The 20,412-nt window shown below is 46.1% G+C and overlaps 1 protein-coding gene and 1 long non-coding RNA gene across 4 annotated transcripts in view; both read right to left on the bottom strand.

Moving 5' to 3' along the window:
- Nucleotides 1-241: 241 nt before the first annotated feature.
- The window catches only part of LOC308466476, a 137,904-nt gene continuing 117,733 nt past the window's right edge, over nt 242-20,412 (bottom strand). The window contains exon 2 of the long non-coding RNA XR_013980833.1: nt 242-391. This is a non-coding gene — a long non-coding RNA (uncharacterized lncRNA). The remainder of the gene's footprint in view (nt 392-20,412) is intronic.
- PIANP (PILR alpha associated neural protein) overlaps nt 242-20,412 on the bottom strand; it is a 36,511-nt gene continuing 16,340 nt past the window's right edge. For 2 of the 3 annotated variants that reach the window (XM_080987229.1, XM_080987230.1), the window contains exons 2-6: nt 18,378-18,447; nt 15,591-16,156; nt 13,893-13,974; nt 10,394-10,621; nt 242-715 (exon numbers count right to left, since the gene is read on the bottom strand). In XM_080987229.1, the coding sequence (XP_080843355.1) occupies nt 673-715; nt 10,394-10,621; nt 13,893-13,974; nt 15,591-16,156; nt 18,378-18,394 (936 nt within the window). In that variant the 5' untranslated portion in view covers nt 18,395-18,447 and the 3' untranslated portion in view covers nt 242-672. Of the gene's footprint in view, nt 7,002-10,393; nt 10,622-13,892; nt 13,975-15,590; nt 16,157-18,377; nt 18,448-20,412 lie in introns of all 3 variants that reach the window. The other variant, XM_080987231.1, reaches the window with a different exon arrangement.

The raw sequence follows: 20,412 nt of genomic DNA on the forward strand, positions 1-20,412 counted from the left end.
GCAGAGAGATCTCTGTAGTGAGAAAGCATCTTCTGGCCACCAGCTCCCATAAAGAGACATCTACCGGCCGCCTTGGGCCATTAAGAAAGGTTAACATTCTTTTCTCAAATCCCAAGCTCTGCCCAGGCATTGCTTTAAGGCAATAAAATAAAATAAAATAAAATAAAAATGGGTAATGATCGGCTTGCTCACAGAAGTCAGGCAGCAAGCAGCCCACAAGAGCACGCAGCCAGCCATTAGCTTTCAGTATTTTGCAAAGTTTTATTTTAAAAATGTTGAAACTTACATCCCACAAGAATTTAAGAATTTCACCACGAGGAGAAGAAAACCCTACAAAAATATATCGTACGGTGCACAAGGGGCAGGAGAAGGGCAAGACACACGAAAGACCCTGCTTCACACACGACAGATGTGCTAGGCACAGGTAGCACTTCCAGGAGAGAAACTTGCAGGGACACTGTCACACGTCTCACAAATGCACATGCGTTTATTTGGCCACAAGTCGACTCGGTGGGTGGCGGGTTCCCCAGGCATGAAGACATGCCAGACAGGCATTTGTTACATGTGACAGTGGTGTAATTGGGGGGTGGGAGGGAGGAGAGGAGAGGAGAGGAGAGGAGAGGAGAGGAGAGAATCTCTTGCAGGTCCTTCCCCTTCCTCTTTTAACCAAGCCTATTCAGAAGACTCCCCAGAGCATCTTTGGCCATGACCCAATCTGCCAAGAAACAGACAATTGTACTCAAAAAAATAATCTATTTATAATACAGCGTTATAGTGCTATTTCCATACTACAGAGGAAATTGCGACATTGATTTTATTTATTTATTAATGCTTATTATTATGGCAAAACTCCATGCCCCGTTCAGCCCCACTGCTGAACCTCTTGCCTCTGGCTGCTACTCTATATTTGACTGCTCACGATCACTACAGGAGCAAGCATCCGTTTCCTACATGGAAGTGACATTTGTGCAGGAAATTTGTCATGGGTTAGCCAAGTCGCCCAGAGTGGGCAGGAGCTGTGATTGGAGGAAGCTAAGAGAGGGAGGTGGTAGCCAAGCAGAATAAAAGCAAGGATAGCAGAGATGCCCACCTAGTGCTGGCAAGGGACAGGCACCTCCGTTGTCTCCCAAACGCCCCGCTGGCCTTGCCCTCCCTGCCTTTGCCTGCATCTCAAATCTCTTTCCAGCACCTTTTCTCTCCCCACCCCCAACCCCTCCACCTTTCTTTTCCTATACCCTATTTTTTGCTTTATAAGACTCACTTTTCCCCTCCTAAAAAGTAAGGGGAAATGTGTGTGTGTCTTATGGAGTGAATGCAGGCTGTGCAGCTATCTCAGAAGCCAGAACAGCAAGAGGGATTGCTGCTTTCACTGCGCAGTGATCCCTCTTGCTGTTCTGGCTTCTGAGATTCAGAATATTTTTTTTCTTGTTTTCCTCCTCCAAAAACTAGGTGCGTCTTGTGGTCTGCTGCGTCTTATAGAGCAAAAAATACGGTAATTGGCTCACTTAAGGCTGCGATAGCTGAAAGAATCGACTCTTTGTTCTGACTGGGGTTGGACAGGAGTTGTTGTGACTGAGTCCAAATGAAACAGATTTTTACTGTGTGTTTTTTTAATTGCTGAGAGTCCCCTTGAAAATTCCTATGGCTCTTCCAGACCACTTTTCGGCAGGTGGATTCTGCAACCTGTCATTGATGTAAGAATAGTGTGCTAGTGGTGGATTTATACGGAACCACCCACACGTGATCCCGCTTTATTAGTTATTCTGCGATGCTTCGCCAGTAATATTATTCCCAGTATTGCTGTCCGGAGGGGCGCTCTTGCACTATAGTGCCACAGCAGTGGGACAAAAAAAGTAAGCATTCGTGGTATAAAAGAGTTACAGGATTTCAGCTGGAAGTTGAGAGACATACACCAGTTGGGTATGTTTGCCCCACAACCTTTGTAGGCATAAACAGTATTGAAGGCTGGGTTGTGTATAACTGTCCCAATACGATCCTGAGCACAAATCATCACAGATGCACAGCGAAAAGGACCTCTGAAGAGGCCCTTATTTTGAAAGGAGGCATATAAATTGACCAAATAAATGCATACACAAATAACTGAAAATCAAGGGGTTTTAAGTTAGTTGCGATTCGTTTGCTCCTTTGGTTCCAAGGGGGACTGGGTAACTCTTAAGGTTTTGCTTTGGGTCCCGTATGTATACAAAAGGGGGGGGGGGAATGTTGAAATAAAAAGACAGCCTGCAATCAAACAGGGAGGAAAGTATAATGACACAGAAAAAGAAAAATGGGAAAAGAAAGAGCATAGTTAGCAGGAAATGGTATTAAGCAGGGCTGTAATATTGGATAGACTTGAGAGGCACACGCAACCCAGAAACCACCAAGGGAGATGGTCTTTCAGGACTTCAACTCAGCTGGAGAGAATGGGGGAAGTTTCCTGGATGAGGAGAGGGAGCCCACCCTGTGGAACGCCCTCCCATCAGATGTCAAAGAGATAAACAACTACCTGACATTTAGAAGACATCTGAAGGCAGCCCTATTCAGGGAAGTTTTTAATGTGCGACATTTTGATGAATTTTTAATCTTTGTTGGAAGCTGCTGGAAGCTGGGGAAACCCAGCCAGATGGGCAGGGTACAAACAATAAATCATTATTATATATATCTGAATGCCCTTCCACCAAATCCTTGCGTTGTCCTGGGCCATAATGTGGCAGAAGGCAGAAGACCCATCCTACAACCACACCATCACATGAGACCTTGTATGACTTCAGCTTGCTGAGAACCTCAACTTTTGTTTTTAAAATATGTTAAGCTGCTGAAATCTCAGAAGCAAAAAAGGGTGGTGGGATGATGTTTCCAGGAACTGGGGAAATTGTGGGGGGGGGGGCTTCTATGTCTTGCATATATGACTAGTGCCCCGCATCTTCGTGGCTACCGAAACTGGAATGAATGGTGTAAAAACAGTAAAAAGGGAAATGGGAGAATTATGCACATCTGCTCAATTTGTGCAATCACTAAGGCTGCTGTAAAGACTGGAATGCCTGACTGCAGAAATGTTAACTTTTTCCTACAGGGCTACCCGCATATTTTTCAGGCATATCTGCATAGTCATAGAGGGCGAGCTTCTTATTTGAAATGAAGGCTGGGGTTCTCAGGGAGCTGAATTCTGCACCTGGCATCACATTCCATGCTTTTTCCACACTTGCATAGAATCGTGGCACCCACACTGGCAGCCCTGGCAAAACAGTAACCGTGATCCAGAGAGTTCTCCTACGCCTTACAGGGGCATGCACGCTGCACCTGTTTAGCCCAGAAGCATTTCCTTGAAAAATAAAATATAATATAATCAAGCCAAGCAGCTTTTATTCTGCAGGTTCCCTAGGTCACGCAGACTGCACAGCAAGCGTTCATCCCATGCTGATTGTGTGTCTCCCCTGCCCACGATGTGGGCTCCTTGGGGATAGTGCAGAACAAATAACTTTGGCCATGCGCTGCAGGGATGGGCTCTGCATTCATCGTACAACCACCGCCTTCAGAAACCTCTAATGTGCTTAGCATCTTGCCCACCTATTTAAGGTGGGTGTTAAATGCGAGCAGCGCTGTCACTGAAAGGATGGTCGTGTTGAAGGGCTTTGGCTCTTTACAGAAATTAAAATATCACCATGTAAGAATCCAAGGGCTCTATGAGGCTGTAGATAGTTCCCTCCCTTCTAGAGTTGACGGCACCCTTGATGATGGTGTGCAGAACTGTCCCACTCTTTCCTCTCTCAGGGCTGGCGTCAAGGGTTGGCATCATTGGGCATCTCAAGTGGCTTTCATTGCCTGTTCACCTGCATTCTCTGAGTGACTGAGCAGGGACAAGGGCAAGGAGAAGGAGAAGGAGAAGGAGAAGGAGAAGGAGAAGGAGAAGGAGAAGGAGAAGGAGAAGGAGCTTCTGCTGACCTTGCCCTTTCTCTGTGAGCCACGGGGCACATTGAGCCAGGAGGAACATGGTGAGCGAATGTGCAGCAGCAGCAATGAAAAGGAGCTGGGGCTTTTCAGGGAGGGATCTCCCTGGCAAAGGGTCCTTCCAAATCTGGAGCTTACGCTGATTTCTGTGCTTAGGTTTTGCAGGCTCTTGCACTGCAAAAGCAGTTGGACCAAAGACACTGGTGGGTTGGAGGAAATGAACTGGACCATGGGCAGTAAGCGCCACGTCAATTTAATCTCCCCTAGCAATGATTGTGTCTAAATGGTCTGTTAAGTGCAGATGATATAAACGTGAAGAAAGCCAGAGCTTTCACATGGTCACGCAGGTGGATGAGCTAATATGAGGACGGCTGTGTTGTTGCACAGACTCCATTATTTTGAAATATGCTTGTTGTAGGAGAGAAGCTATGGAACTATAGAACTGTAGAGCTGGAAGGGACCTCGAGGGTCATCTAGCCCAACCCCTTCTGCAGTGCAGGGATCTTAACTCGATCATACATGACAGATGGCCATACAATCTCTGCTTAAAATCCTGCAAGGAAGAAGAGTCGACCACCTTCCGTGGGAGTCTGTTCCACTGCTGAGCAGATCTTACTGTCATAAAGTTCTTCCTGGTGTTTAGTTGGAATCTCCTTTCTTGTAACTTGAATACGTTAAGGAGGGGCTACATTTGACTTTGCACAGTTCAGACAGAAGAAAGCATTGGGCTGCACCTTACGCTGCTATTTCTGCTGCGCGAGAATGGTCTCCTCAAGCCGGGGCATGACCCAAATTTAAATGATTTAGTCCCCTTTAACTTCAGTGCAATTATTAGGTGCTATGCAGCCTGCCAACTTAAAACAGCATCTTGATGGAAATAGCAGGCGATGTTTATCTCCATGCCACAGAAAGCTTACTCTGCTGATTTCTGCAGAAGCAATTGTTAATAAAGGTATAAGGGCAGAGTAAGGTTCCCCACCACAAAACCTGATTAGTTGGCATCCCTGGCCAATATGGGGCTTTGCCAATGAACCTTGTTAGATAGGTATTAAATCTTTATTCACTGTGCTACGAGGACATCTGCTCAAAGAGTGAGGACTGCAGCTGTTCTACTAGGCAGTGCCCGCCAGTTAGCTATCAGGAGGAGCTGAGCACCTAGTACTACTTCTTGTATAAACTCCAGGGTCTACTATTCTTTAGCTGAGCAAAAAGCCATCTGCCAGCCATTAACTTATATGCATACTTTTAATTTAAAAATAAAAAAGCTTAGTAAATTACTTTTATGGGGGGTGGGGGGGAACACACACATTTGAACTGAGACTGAACCAGGCCTAGCAAAAAATAACTTGGACAGGAAGCAATTCATGGAACAGGGCCAAAAATTATGCTACGGAAGGCAGGGGAAGAGAATGGAGTCTGAAAAAGAGGGAGAGTTGCAACGCTGTCACAGTCGCTGGAGTGAGGGAGTATGGTGTATCTGGAGTTGCAGGGAGTGAGACAAAAATACAGAATGTGTTGCTTCGACACTACAGTCCACCAGCATGCCTGAGGCATTCCTTTTCTGCAATTAGCTGGAACTGGAATTAAAACAGAAGTTCCATGCTTGCACATGATAATAGCACTATGCTATCCAGCAATGCCTTCCCCCATGACCAAGAATCTCATAATGATTATGAACTGGTAAGTCTAGTTCTATAAAGGCTTTCAGCAATGTTAATTAAAATATTCCTAATATTTCTTGAAGATTCTTCCCATTTATTGTTTTTTGGTGAGCAATGGAAAGGGATTACAGTGAATAGCTTAATAACTGTCCTTTCAGCAGCCCCTCTTAATTGCATGTTCCAGCTGTAATTTTCTGCTCCTGTGGGAGGATGGAGGCTATAACTACTTATTTCCTCTCATTTTGGCACCTTTACAGCAAAATAATGCTGGTTTGCTTTTAAATAAGAAAGGGGGGAAAGTAATTTAAACCTCTCCCCCTCCCCAAGTGGAACAGAAGTTGACATGAGGGCAATTATGAGGTTGAAAGGCAATAGACAATTTTTTTCATGATTATCCTGTACCATGATCATCAGAAAGCAATAAAATGGACTGCAACTGCAAGCCAGGAAGCATTTAATTAAAGGCACAGGAGCCTCAAAAAGCTCCAATCGTGCTTTGTGTGTCCCTAGTAGACAGGCGCATGTTGCAATCTTTATTGCTACTCCTCTTCCACAACTGCAACAAATCAGGTCTGAAAAAAAAGATGAGAAGCCAACACAGAAAAAACTGGAATGCAATAGGATGACAATGGCGTTGTCTGGATGCACCATAAAAAGTAAGTAAGCAAAGGATGGCAATTCCACAGAAGAGGGTGGGTGCGAAAGCAGCCAAAGAAGATTAGATGACAGATGAGGGAATCGTGTCCATTTGATACCAATGCTGAGTGTCTGATTTTCCTGCACCCCACTTCCCCTCCATATATGCTCATCCCCACGAGACAGAAAGGTATTCATTGCCCAGGAGAATGTGATGTGAGATTTGGCTCTTTGGAAGATGCTTCAAAACCGCATGATGAGGAAAAGGAGGAAAGATGGGGAGACACCGAATAGGAAAGCCTGCTTCTTCACCCCATTATCAAGCATGCTTCCTTAAACATAAATAAATACATGTTTGTGTATGAATGTTTATGCCGGGGGTACATCTTTGAAACGTTACCATGAAGGTGCTAATAGCTCTTGCCTTCTAGGCCTTCCTGCTCACCCCTCCGCTCACCTCAGACCACCCCAGTCATCATCTCTGCCATGAGGACCCACCACGGAGCCCAGCTCCTCCTGAGCGAAAACCTTGGTTTGGGCTGGGTCTGCAATGATGACGGAATGTCAGGGCACAAAGGGATCTACAATACTTCTGCTGCTGTGTGAGGAGTAGCAGTACCATAGTCGCAGGCGGATGGAACTAAAAGGGAGGGCTGCCAGTTCTATGGGACTCTCTGGCAAACTCAGTGTTTGGTCTCGCAACGAAGGAGCCGGGCCTGCTGCTTCCAGGGCAATCACAGGTTCACCAGGGGGATCCTGAGCAGGAAACAAGGGCGGAAGGAGAGAGAAAGGGGAAGAGAAAGAGAGAGAAAGAGTAAGAGTAAGAGTGATGAACAATGCTCCCTGTGTTCAGAGGTAAGGACAAAAGCTGTTTCATCTGGTCTCTTGTTCTTTTGTCATAGGGTGCACTTCTAAGTTTCCCCCAGACCCTTTGTACTACAGCAGAGGTTCTCAAACTTCTTCTTTTCCTGGGCCACGTTGAGAATAAAAATTTGCTGGCACCACACTGAATTTTTTTACGTGGGAAAACAAAAAGAACCCACTCCTAGCAGTGCTTTGTTTGTAACAGAGCACAACTACTTTATAATATGATCATGTGTCAGGACTGAGGAGGAATGGTGGGATTCACACGCCCCCCCATTTCCTGAGCCTTCCCAAAGGCAGGAGGATAGTATTGATTTAGAACAGCGGTTTGCAGAGGGGCATAGCCCAGAGGGGAAAAGCTGGGAAATACTGGGTGAGGAACAGCTAGAAGAGCAAACACCAGGAGAGACAGCTGGCAGATTCAGTGTCCTTGGACAGCATTCCTGACCCCCCTTTGCCTAGGACTAGACGGGCACTTAGGGTGATAGAACAGAAAGCGCAGGGAAACAAGATCAGATTACCCGACGTAGGAGTGACGTAGATTAATGGGGACGGAGGGGGTAAACCTTAACTGGGAGCAACGGCATTTTTAGAGAGATATGCTTTTGTCTCTCGCTGTGATTATTAAATAACTTATCTGGTAAGAACGCGCCTTTCATTTGATCTTCTTAATTACTGCTCCTGGTGGGGCGGGATCTGATTCCCTAAAGCCTGACATCATGGGGCATCCGGAAAATATAAAGCAATGCAGCTACATAAGAACACAAATCATTCCCAAAATATGAACAAGCTTCATGCTTATTTACCTTAAGTATGCCTACAAACTCGATGAGAGGTATGAGCTTGCAGTTGCCGGGTAATCTCGTTTATGAAAATACTTTGATACTATACTACACTGAAATGTTTAAATGTTTCTTTGATTGTCTTTGAACCATCCCACCACACTTGCCATCCTCTCCAGCCCACACCCTTTGGAATCCCTGTCGTAGAGAATAGCTCCTGATCTCTTCACCATATCAAGGTAATTTTAGGAGAACTTGTGGCTGTAGTTCATTAAGGTTCCACCCTTTAACTGATTAGATATGAATAGATTTGAACATCATAAAAAAACTTCAGTAACCCCTATTTGGGCATCCTCTCCTCCACCACCATCACACCCCCCCCAAAAAAACCTGCTCTTGCACTAATGCAGATTGGGCGAATGGGACCATAGCAGCTGACCTCACCCTTGCACAATAGGTTGCAGGGGAAATCCTCTCTACCAGACCTAGGCTCTGGCCATGATGTGGAACTATTATGGAGGAAGAGTTTATGCATAAAGAGATAGATCTGCGCTACAATTGTTTCCCCTTTCCACAGGGCAGTGGGGGCCTTGCCACTACCTCCCCTCTCCCTTGCCATGGGATTACATTAAATGTGGGGTAAACAGGGCAAACCCAAACAGGGCAAAAAGAGATGCCTTTTTGAGATACCAGTGTCAGCACTTAAAATGAAATAAACTCGGTGGTTTGTTGTCAGAAGACAAGTCCAATTAAATACAGTGGTACCTCGGGTTAAGAACTTAATTCGTTCCAGAGCTCCGTTCTTAACCTGAAACTGTTCTTAACCTGAAGCACCACTTTAGCTAATGGGGCCTCCTGCTGCCGCCGGGCCGCCGGTGTTATGTACTGAAGTTCTCACCCTGGGCCAGCAGGGGGATACTGTAGATAGTTATGCAAATAAGGGATCGAAAGTGACCTTCAGTGATTGGATAGTTTTAGAAAATTGTTACAGTTACATTGTACTGGAGCTCTACATAAGCAGGCTGACTGAACCCTTCAGTTCAGTTCTGTCCTGGCCTGTGAATAAACAAGAGCTGTTTGAAGAATCGCTGTGTCGTCTGATATGTTCACCCACAACTTAACAGCCAGAGCACGATTTCTGTTCTTATCCTGAAGCAAAGTTCTTAACCTGAAGCACTATTTCTGGGTTAGCAGAGTCTGTAACCTGAAGCGTATGTAACCCGAGGTACCACTGTAGTTTTTTGTTTTTCTTTAGAGCAGCATACCAGATGCAACATACCTACTATAAGAAATGCGTAGCTCATGGTCCCAGCAACTGAAATTTGATCAATCTTATTAATCAACCACAGCTTTGGGTTGCATCCCTGCGAACAGTTAGGCTGCTACAATCTCACTGAAGCCAACTGCACGCAGAATTGCAGATCTGGTTGATAAATCCATTGATTAAAACAGGCCAACGCTTACAGCTCTGCACTTTTTGTGCTGCAGCTGTTGCACACTGGGTACGTACAGCTGAGAGTGAGTCATCTTCAGAACATGTGCTTCAGCTGAAAGCGGATCTGCTTTCCCAGCATTATACTTGCACTGCATCAGTACTGTCCTATCTTCTCAGATCCAGGACCCACCTTCAAACCAAGCATGCATATGGGGACCCACTTCTTAAAGCTTGTATGCGATCTGCCGGAATGGTGGTCACTGTATTGCTTTTGTGACATGCCCCTCCCCTTAGGTCAGGCTATTATGACCCTGTAGTGCAGTGGTTCTCAAAGGAGGTAGCAAGGGAGGGTGGCAAATGTGACAGGAAGATTCAAGGACAAAGAAACATTTAAACATTTCAGTACAGTACAGTACAGTCATACCTCTTGTTACGTTTGCTTCAGCTTATGTTTTTTCAGGTTATGTCCTGCGGCGACCCAGAAGTACCGGAAAGGGTTACTTCCGGGTTTCGCCGCTTGCACATGCGCAGACGCGCAAAATGACATCACACACATGCACAGAAGCGGCGAATCGCGACCCGCGCATGCGCAGACGCAGGTTGCGTTCCTTTCAGGTTGCGAACGGATCCCATTCGCAACCAGAGGTACCACTGTAAAGTATAGTATAGTATAGTATCATCGTAACATATCAAAATGCTTTTTTAAATTTGCAGAGTACTGATAGATAACTTTTCAAAATGAGAGCAAGAGCATTGAGTGATACTGAGGACTATCCCAATTGTGATCCACCACCGCTGTTCTGACAGAGTGCTGGAGGAAACTTGTTTATAATTATATTTTGAGAATGATTCATGTTCTTATGTAGCTGCATTTTTTAATACTTCCTGGATGTCCCAGGATCATATTATAAAGTAGTTGTGTTCCATGCTATAAATCAAGCACTGCTGGGAGTTGTTTCTTGCTTTCCAGAGTATTGCCTTGCTTTTGCTCTTTGCTGTTCATAGCAAAGGCCTTTGGCTATCTACAATAAATCGATTGATTGATACTTGCAATTTGTGTGAGTTACCTGTTGAGCTGGAAGGCACTGGTCTTCCCTAGTCCCTCTAGCTTCTCCATGCCTTCCAGAACCTGTCCAGTTTCCATCATGTCTGGTGTAGGGGCCGGCGAGTCGCTGAAGGGCCCCAGGATGCTGACCGCAGAGGGAGATAGGTCCGTTAAGGGCTGATGGCTACCCTCCTGCTGCAGTCCGCTTTGCTGGCTGGAGTGGTGACGTCGCTTCTGGTTCCTGTCCCAGCTACAGAAAGCGAGGGGGTAGTGGGGAGAGAGAAGGCTGTTACCATCAGGAAAGGTGCGACCTAACCAGAGGATTGTGCATCCATGCCTTAATTTGTTTTCCTGGTACCCAAATACCTTTCCTCCGACTGTAAGGAATATACAGTCCACCCGAAGTACAATGGGAATGTGAAATGTCCACTTGTACAGCTGACATAGAATACGGACTCCAAGTTGGAGTGGACCTTTAGTTCTCTGCTCAAGCTTTCCACCACTTTGGATAATGATAGTACTGAAGGTGGGGTGAAAGCCATGTGTGCCTATTGGGCCTTTCCCCATATATTTCTCCCAATGCCAGTAGGGTTCCTCTCTGGGTCGCATCCTTTCCAGAGGCAATATCAACAAGGATTTGAACAAGGGCAGCTGCGACAGTTCCTTGTCCAGCGAAGCTCCCTTTGGAACACCTTTATCTTTTCGCAAATTATTTGTTTAATTAAAACTTGGCTGTCAGGGAGAGCTTTGTCTTACTAATGAATTGCTTTGTTTTTGAGTTACTATTTTGCAGGAGTGCTTCAAGTGCATAACAGATCTTTAGGTCTTGTGCAATGGATTAATGGGCTCTGCCATCCTAGCACAACCAATCTACTTTCAAAAAGGATCTGATTTGGGACTTGTCCCACGATTTCTAGGCACAGGTCTGCGAGGTTTTTCTTTCGTCCCACCACTTTCCCCAGGAAAACCCAATGTTTACTGCTGAATCAGAACAAATGTCAACCCACAGAAAGCCAGATTGACGTCTGATCTGATTCGACAGTAAACAGCTGGGGCTCAGCAGCCATTCTGGATACTTTGAATCACTATGAGTTTGTACCGAATTGTATTAATTGTTTGATGAATTTATTTGTGGTTTTTTGCTTTGTGTTTGGATATGATTGCACTGATTGAAACGCTTACTCATTCTGTATGCTAATGTTATTGTTGTGAGCTGTTTTGAGATCAGCATTGTTGTCAGAAAAACAGGATGCAATTATCAAATCATATCCAAAGGATGCTGGTTTTTGCTCAAAAATGATGGCCAACCAGCCCAAGCCTACTGCTTTTTAGATGCAGTTTGCTTCCTCCTCCTCAAATCTGCACTGAAGGTGATCTTCAGCTTGGAACTAAAATTCCAGTATGAAAAGAGGATCTTTTCTTTTGTTTGTGAGTTCTAGACAAATAAAGATGGCAATTCAGAAGAATAGCTTTTAAAAGGTATTAAGTACAGATGTGGGTACCAGCACTTCAAAGAGCTGTGTTCTGCTTTTATAAGAAACTGAAAAGGGGGGGGGGGGGCAAAATGAAATTTTCAAGATCAATACCTGTCAGGGAAATAATCCCTTCAATGGAACTTGAAATATGACAGGGGAGTAAACCAAGCCATCTACAACTTGATTTGGTGGTTTGGGAGGACAGAGGTGGTAATAAAAGTGATGATACAGTGGGTTCTTCATTTGAAGAATATGCCCAATTTCCTCTCAACTTCAACATTCACATGACAGATAGGCAATCTATCAAGCTGGTTCAGTCAGCACTCTAGTCTTTCCACCATACATTTTTCAAGTGAACTGCCTGCCCTATATGTTTGTAAAAACACCACATGTGTGTTTAACTGTGTCTCTATTCACCCTTCATCTTAGCATTTTTAAAATAGTTGCAAAACTTCCTCAGGGATAGGAGAGAGGAGTTATTGTGGCGACTTCACAGTCACTAGCCAATCAGCAGTGCCTATAGCTGGCTTTTGAAGCAAACTGACAGGATTAATTTCCCCAAAAACAAGTTTGTAGTGCTTGTGGAGAGCATGCTTTCTAAATGGTCCCACAGCCCCACTAATGTTACACCAGTCTGCATTCTTAAGTAGCATGTTACAAAAGTATAATGGCGCAGCTTCAGCTATGCACAAAGTAGTAAGAAAAATGCCTAACTTAAAAGAAATGCCAACTGAAAAACAAGTCAATTAAAATGTTCAAATATAACATACCAATTCTTTAACTTAACATATAACTCTATAATGATGTGTGTGCGTTTTAATGCAGTTATAAAATGTTCGAACTACATGGTATTTAAAGCAAAATCTGATATAATTCGCTCCCAGTACACAAATCCCAACATCCAAATTGGTGCTGTACAAAACCTAAAGGAGTTAATGTGAAACTGAAAATGTCAGTTGCTTAAAAGTTGCCAAGTGTATATCTTCTTCTGCACCTCACAGAATTGGATATTAGAAGAATCATCAAGAGTTGCTTCTGTTCATTAGTGTAGCGATGGCTAGTTGTGGCCTTTATGTGGAGTTTTATGCGGCCTTTATGTTGTACCAAGGTACAACACAGGCAAGGGAAAGAACAACGTTTTTAAAATGTCATAAACAAACTGAGAGAAGTAATTAAATTACATACTTTAGCAGCTGTCTTTCAGTTTTGTAAATAAATACATAAACCAGCATATTTTTTTTGCAGATCTATATTAGGGATGTATGTACTGACTAACATTGTTGTTGTTGTTTAGTCGTGTCTGATTCTTCGTGACCCCCTGGACCAGAGCACGCCAGTCACTCCTGTCTTCCACTGCCTCCCATAGTTTGGTTAAACACATTTTAGCAGCTTCGAGAACACTGTCCCACCATCTCGTCCTCTGTTGTCCTCTTCTCCTTGTGCCCTCCATCTTTCCCAACATCAGGGTCTTTTCCAGGGAGTCTTCTTTTCTCATGAGGTGGCTAAAGTATTGGAGCCTCAGCTTCAGGATCTGTCCTTCCAGTGAGCACTCAGGGCTGATTTCCTTCAGAATGGATCGGTCTGATCTTCTTGCAGTCCGTGGGACTCTCAAGAGTCTCCTCCAGCACCAGAATTCAAAAGCATCAATTCTTCGGTGATCAGCCTTCTTTATGGTCCAGCTCTCACTTCCATACATCACTACTGGGAAAACCAGAGCTTTAACTATACGGACCTTTGTCGGCAAGGTGATGTCTCTGCTTTTTAAGATGCTGACTAACGTAGGAATACTAGATGGTGTTTACTTTATTTATGGAGCTTGACCACTTGTAAAAGGGTCAGTTTGTGCAACAAAATATATTCCCAGCTCCCAAACTAATGTTTGGAGAGTAGAGAATCTCCAAGAACACCAACATTGGCTTTCCATTCAATATTAAGCCATTTGGATGCGTTGTCCTCAATTACAACATATCCCTGGTGCCTCTCCTCACCTCCTGTGAGTTGCGATCCTATGGCATTAACCCTTGCAGCTACCTAAAATCTACTCACCAGAATTTGAGTATTATCCCCATAGCAACAAGGACAATAATGACAGAGATCGTAATGGTGACATACAGCTGAGGGTCCACACCTGGAACAGACAGAGATGGGAAGTGTCAGTAAGTAAGGTATGCAGCTCCTGACCATTTTGCGGGGACAGGGCAGTCCATGCCACCCCCCCCCCGAGATTTCCACTTTTTTCCTGGCTGCCCTCCTGTGTGCTTTTTTAAAGTAGCACTCTTGCAGGTGGAGCTCACAGCTGCAGCATTGAGAAAAGCTTCACCTGTAGGATTCCTGCTTGCCACTCAAGCGATTAAAGGTACACAGGAGCCCGGTCAGGGGAAAAAGTTGGCAACATGTTGCTGGAGATATAATAAGGAAAATGGTTCTTTGAAACAAATGTTTTTGCGGTGTCCGACGCTTACAAGCTTTTGGAGAAAAGTATTAAAATGTATTCTACTTAAAGTTAAAGGGACCCCTGACCATTAGGTCCAGTCGTGACCGACTCTGGGGTTGCGGCACTCATCTCGCTTTATTGGCTGAGGGAGCCAGCGTACAGCTTTCGGGTCATGTGGCCAGTATGACTAAGCCTCTTCTGGCAAACTAGAGCAGCGCACGGAAACGCCATTTACCTTCCCGCTGGAGTGGTAGCTATTTATCTAATTGCACTTTGATGTGCTTTCAAACTGCTAGGTGGGCAGGAGCAGGGACCGAGCAACAGGAACTCACCCCGTCACGGGGATTCGAACCGCCGACCATCTGATCGGCAAGTCCTAGGCTCTGTGGTTTAACCCACAGTGCCACCCGCGTCCCTGTATTCTACTTAGGGCTGGGGGTTAAAACTGTCAGATGATAATATTACGCTAAACCACATACCAATGATATGGGGTTTGACGGCTGGTCAATGCAGATGGATGCTTCACACCATTATTGCTGCCAAAAGACTGATATTGATTCACAGGAATCAATATCAATAGAGCCAGTGTGGCGCAATGGTTAAGAGCGATAGACTCGTAATCTGGGGAACCGGGTTTGCTTCCCCGCTCCTCCACATGCAGCTGCTGGGTGACCTTGGGCTAGTCACACTTCTTTGAAGTCTCTCAGCCCCACTCACCTCACAGAGTGTTTGTTGTGGGAGAGGAAGCGAAAGGAGATTGTTAGCCGCTTTGAGACTCCTTCGGGTAGTGATAAAGCGGGATATCAAATCCAAAAACAGGAAAGATAATACTATGCCCCCCTTTGATCAATGGATAGAAGATATGACAACTCTTGCAACACATGAATGGATCGCTTTTAGACGCAAATTGCGCATGGATAAATATAATGATACTTGGAATGCATTGATAAAAATTAGACCAACTTGTTACTAATTGTATACTTGTTGGAATAACAGCATTACTTATATAGCTCTGCATTGCATTGCATTACAGCAGAGGTCCCCAAACTTGGGTTTCCCGCTGCATTTGAACTACAACTCCCATCATCCCTAGCTAGAAGGACCAGTGGTCAGAGATGATGGAAACTGTAGTCCAAAAACAGCTGGAAACCCACTGTATTACAGTTTTGAACACCCTTTTCTTTATTTTCTCATTACTTTCTCTTTATTGGTCCACTGGAAAAAAGAAATCAATAAACTCTAAATAATAATGGGAAAAGGGGGAAAAAAGTTGGCAACACCAGAAGGAATCGAGAGACGTTGAGTGTTACCTTCTCCCCGTGGCCCGAAAAGGAAGGGCCGTAGGGTGGCTGGGGTTTGGCGCAGGTTGAGCCCTTCGTTGTGTAGCAGGGAGTGGGAGTTGGGTTGCGCTGTCGCCATTCCGCTTGACGAAACGAAGGTGTAACCCAGAGGTGGGAAGCCAGGGTTGGCAGAGTTGGCGTCGCCTCCATCCTCAACAGATATTGTGGGGCCCCAGACGATGGCCCAGGGGTACTGGGAGGAAGACAGGCCATCCTCGAAGCCGGACGGAGTGGCAGGCCGGGTTCCCTGAGCCTGGCGCCTCAGGCGCACTGAGCTGCGCAGCCCAGCCCCTTTGGGAACCACAGACCGATGGCGCTGTGAGGTAGAGCGGGATCCTTTCTCCGGGGCGGGGTTCTTGTCCCAGATGCAAACGGACCGAGGGGAGGAAGGGCTGCGGGGGCTGCAGAGGGGCCGCGCTGCCAGAAGGCCCCGGGTGCGCAGAGACCAGGCGCTGTGGGATGGAAGTGCTGTGGCGAGAAGTAAGAAAGGCCAGAGCTGCAGCAGGTGGAAGCAGGAGACCAGAGGGAGCATCACGCTGCGGAAGGGGAGAAAAAGAGATGCATGTCACTAAGCTGGAGACTCCCTGTCTGTGGGGCTCGCTGGCTGTGTTGTCAGGCAGTGGGGTTTTGGTTCCCATGAAGTGTGGCAGGTGGAGATCGCAGTCAGCTTTGAACTTTTGCAAAAGCCCAGCTGAAGCCAATGATCTGTGCAAGTGTCCAACAGCGCTCCTGCCAGCTCCTGTTCATTTAATGGGACTTGCATGGGATAACTAACAGACTGTAACCCTTGGTTACCAGATTTTTTTCAATGAATCCGGGGCCCCCCTTTTTTTTTTTTTTTTTTTTGAAGCTGAGTAGCAACAGGGAGTCAGTAGTGGGGATGGTGAGGCAAACGACCCTGGGCCCAAGCACACATGCATATTGTGTAAAGGTGCAAAGCCCTTCTTTCGCACCCTGTGAAACATAAATGCACAGTTTTTAAAAAACTGGGCAATGGCACGCCACCTGCCCATGACTTCTGAGCCTTCCCTGATCTCCTTTCCCCTCAGGGGAGGCTCGGGAGTCACGGGCGGGTGACTGTTGCCCAGGAGGGGCCAGCCTGGCAGTTGGCTCTGGCTGGCTTCAGGAGATGCTCGCTGCCATGGCGCAGGAAAAATGGCGGGCGCCATGGCACCGAGCAGCGCTAACAGGCTGGCTCCGGGCTGCTGAGGCTGCTGCTGCCACATTTTGCAGGGACAGATTTGCAAATCTGGGGACATTCCGGGGACGGAATTTGTCCGGGGACAGATTTGCAAATCCGGGGACTGTCCCTGGGAACTGGGGACTTCTGGTAACCCTACTGTAACTCATGTTAATTTGCTAAGCCTGAAGATGGAGCTTTCTCATGCAGCCTGTTTTAAGCGCCACCTCCAACGACCTCTTTGTCCAGGAGTATCTGCAACTGTTTCTGTGTACACACCATAGATTTAAAGGGCATGGCTTCCCCCAAAGAATCTTGAGAACCGTCACACCTCTCAGAGCTGCAATTCCCAGCAGCTATCACAAACCACAGTTCCCAGGATTCTTTGGGGCAAGCCACACACTTTAAAGGTGTGGTGTGTAAGCAGCCCAGCCTGAAACTGTGGGGGTTTTTATGCACACATCATGCATATCCCTCACTCCCATTTTGCAGGGATGCCCAATTTTCTTCATGCCTCTCATTGGGTGCTGGGCCCTGGAGACCCAACAGCCACATTCAGACAATTGTCCATGGCTTCACAAACGATGATTTATGAAGCCATGTGCAGGTACCATAGCTGCACACTTCCTTTTCACCTGTCACATCTCCAATCCTAATGCATCAACTAGCTCACTCCCTTCCTATTGTCAGTACAATCCTTTGGCTTGTGCCTCCCCAAAGCACCAGCTCTTTCACTCCTTTTCTGGGCACCCTGTGTGAGGTCAAAAACTGGCACCTCCAAATCATAGCTGTCAACTTACAGATTTGTAAATAAGGGACCAGCAGCCTCAAAAATAAGGGATCAGCAGCCAAAATAAGGGATTTTCCAGGCACAGGTATGTTCAACTTCTGAGCCCCTCCAAGCCAAAGGCAGAAAGCCCAGCCAGCAGCCAAACAAAGCCTCAAGCAGTGGTTCCCACAGCGCAGCAACCCAGCAAAGGGGATGCAGCAAGGAAAACCACCGTCACCTCTCCACTGGGAAGCGCTGAGCAAAGGCGAGTCCCCAGGCAACGTGGCCGATTTGATTGGCACAAGGCATGCAAGCTCCACCCCCTGAGTCATTCTTAGACTCCTTATTGGGTGAGCAACGCAGCCAAGCAACACAGTTGGAGCCTCCCTCCTCCCTGGCTGGCAGGGAGGGAGGGAGGGAGAGGAGCTGCTTCCTTTGAAACCTGGGAAATTTAAGGGACATCATCAATAAGGGACAGCAGCGGGACACGGCGCTGGGATAAGGGAGTTTCCCGCCAAATAAGGGACAGTTGACAGCTATGCTCCAAATGGATCTTCTCTATTTTGCACCCCCTCAGCTCAGTGACTTGTGGGGAGGAACTGTCCACACCACTGTAAATCCAGTGCTTTGGCTATTACCATTACTAGGTATGCATCAAGTACGATTTTTTGCTGGTAGTGCACTAGCAATGCTTCCTTCTTCAAAGTACTGCCCTAGACACACACACACACACACTTAAGTGCCACAGCCTGGCCCTGGCCCTGGCCCATTTCCATCATGCTTTATAAAAGAAGAGTTACAAACCTACCAGGTGCTGGTCTCCATATCTAGAGGCGACTGTTTCTCCACTCAGTGGTAAATCTGCCTCATATTCTTCACTAAAACCAGGAATGAAGAAAAAGGAATGTCAGTTGAATGTTCGCTAAAGCGTTCCTAAATCCCTTCAGCGCAGCTGATGCACGGCTGCCTAGTGACCACCAACTTTCACTACATTCCATCAAGTCCCTTCAACCCTTATAAACATGCCATGTATTATGAACATAAGCAGAAGACAGACTGACATGGAGAGAAAACATGTCCCTGGCTTATCATTGCACACGCACATTTCCCGCCCTCCCCCTGCACTCACGGCAGAACAACATTAAGCATACACGCACATAAATGTGAGCCTCACAGCCATGAGCACACGTGCTGCTGTTCCTCCGAAGGCTGGGGGCTGGGGGGGGGGATTTGTGCCTCTGATTTTTTATCACTTAAACAAGTTAAGAGAATCTTAATTCCTGCATTTATTTATAGCACCGAGCATGTAATCCATTTAATATAAAGAGCTACTTTAATTGTGCGTGGAGGCAAGGAAAAGAATAGGAATAAAATTAGAATGATAAACACAGGAGATAGCGAACGGGAATGAATCAGGGAGAAAACGCCAGCCTGCTTAAGGACCGAGAGAGGAAAAATATGTCCATAAAATATTTAGTGTTTACTTTCCGGAGGGCTAAAATGGCTTTTCCTTTTGCCCTTTTAATCACTGCCCGCACTCTCTCCCTCTCCCTTTCTCACACACAATTTTTTGTGATACAAATTATGGCTGTATAGCTTTTAAAAATGGCAAACTGGGATACGGCTATTGTTTGTTTGCACTTATATCTGGCCAGTTATACAACCTAAAGGTAAAGGTAAAGGGACCCCTGACCATTAGGTCCAGTCGTGACCGACTCTGGGGTTGCGGCGCTCATCTTGCTTTATTGGCCAAGGGAGCCGGCGTACAGCTTCCAGGTCATGTGGCCAGCATGACTAAGCCGCTTCTGGCAAACCAGACCAGCACACGGAAACACCATTTACCTTCCCGCCAGAGTGGTACCTATTTATCTACTTGTACTTTGCCATGCTTTCGAACTGCTAGGTTGGCAGGAGCAGGGACCAAGCAACGGGAGCTCACCCCGTTGCAGGGATTCGAACAGCCGACCTTCTGATCGGAAAGTCCTAGGCTCTGTGTTTAACCCACAGCGCCACCCGCATCCCGTTATACAACCTAGCTTGCTACTATTTCCCCAAACTCTGGTCTCCCATTGCGGGTGCAGAGTTCAAAAGATGATCCAGCCTGTAAGCCCTGGAGATGCCCCAGGTACAACTCATCTGCAGATACAGAGAAGCTGGGTGCTGTAAGCAAGTCATTTCAAGGACTGGAGATAATATCTTTACGAGAAACATCCCCTCCCAGGGGAGCCCAATAAAACCCAAGGCTCTGTGCTTGACAATGGTGTGGCTGACACAAGTCCTTCAGCAAACAAACTTAGAAGGGAAAATCAATATGCTAATGTTTTGCTGACTTGTTCGCTAGAGCTGTCAGACAGACCTCGAGTTCTAGGGTAAGCAAGGAAGACAGCTAAGAGAGTCCCCCACCCCCATTGTGTGTTTGTGTGCCTACAAAGTCTGGGTGAAAGGAAGAAGGGGAACTGAACGGACAGATAAAAAGTGACTAGAACAGATGGCCATATATTCACACGATTACAAGATGCAGAGACTACATTTCTGTCTTGAAAAGTAAAATTCACTTCTCACTTTGTATCCTGGCGAATCTGATGCGCATTTTTACTACTTGCTAAATAGCTCTTTTATTGCAGCCTTATTACTTTAATCTCTTGAACATGTTCTCATAGAATATGATTCAGTTGTGATTAGACACTTATATTATGTTTAAATTCAGACTCATTTGAAACCCTGCGGAAAGCTGCTGGGGGCAAGGAGGGAGCGGGAAGAAGATGGAAGCGGAGTTTCCTGTTTAAAAAAGGGTTGTTGGGGTAAGAAGAGTGCTGCTTTGTCTGAGCAGATTCTTTGGGGCC

This window comes from Podarcis pityusensis (genome assembly GCF_964106645.2).
Source record: "Podarcis pityusensis genome assembly, chromosome: 17".
In the NCBI taxonomy this organism is placed as follows: domain Eukaryota; kingdom Metazoa; phylum Chordata; class Lepidosauria; order Squamata; family Lacertidae; genus Podarcis; species Podarcis pityusensis.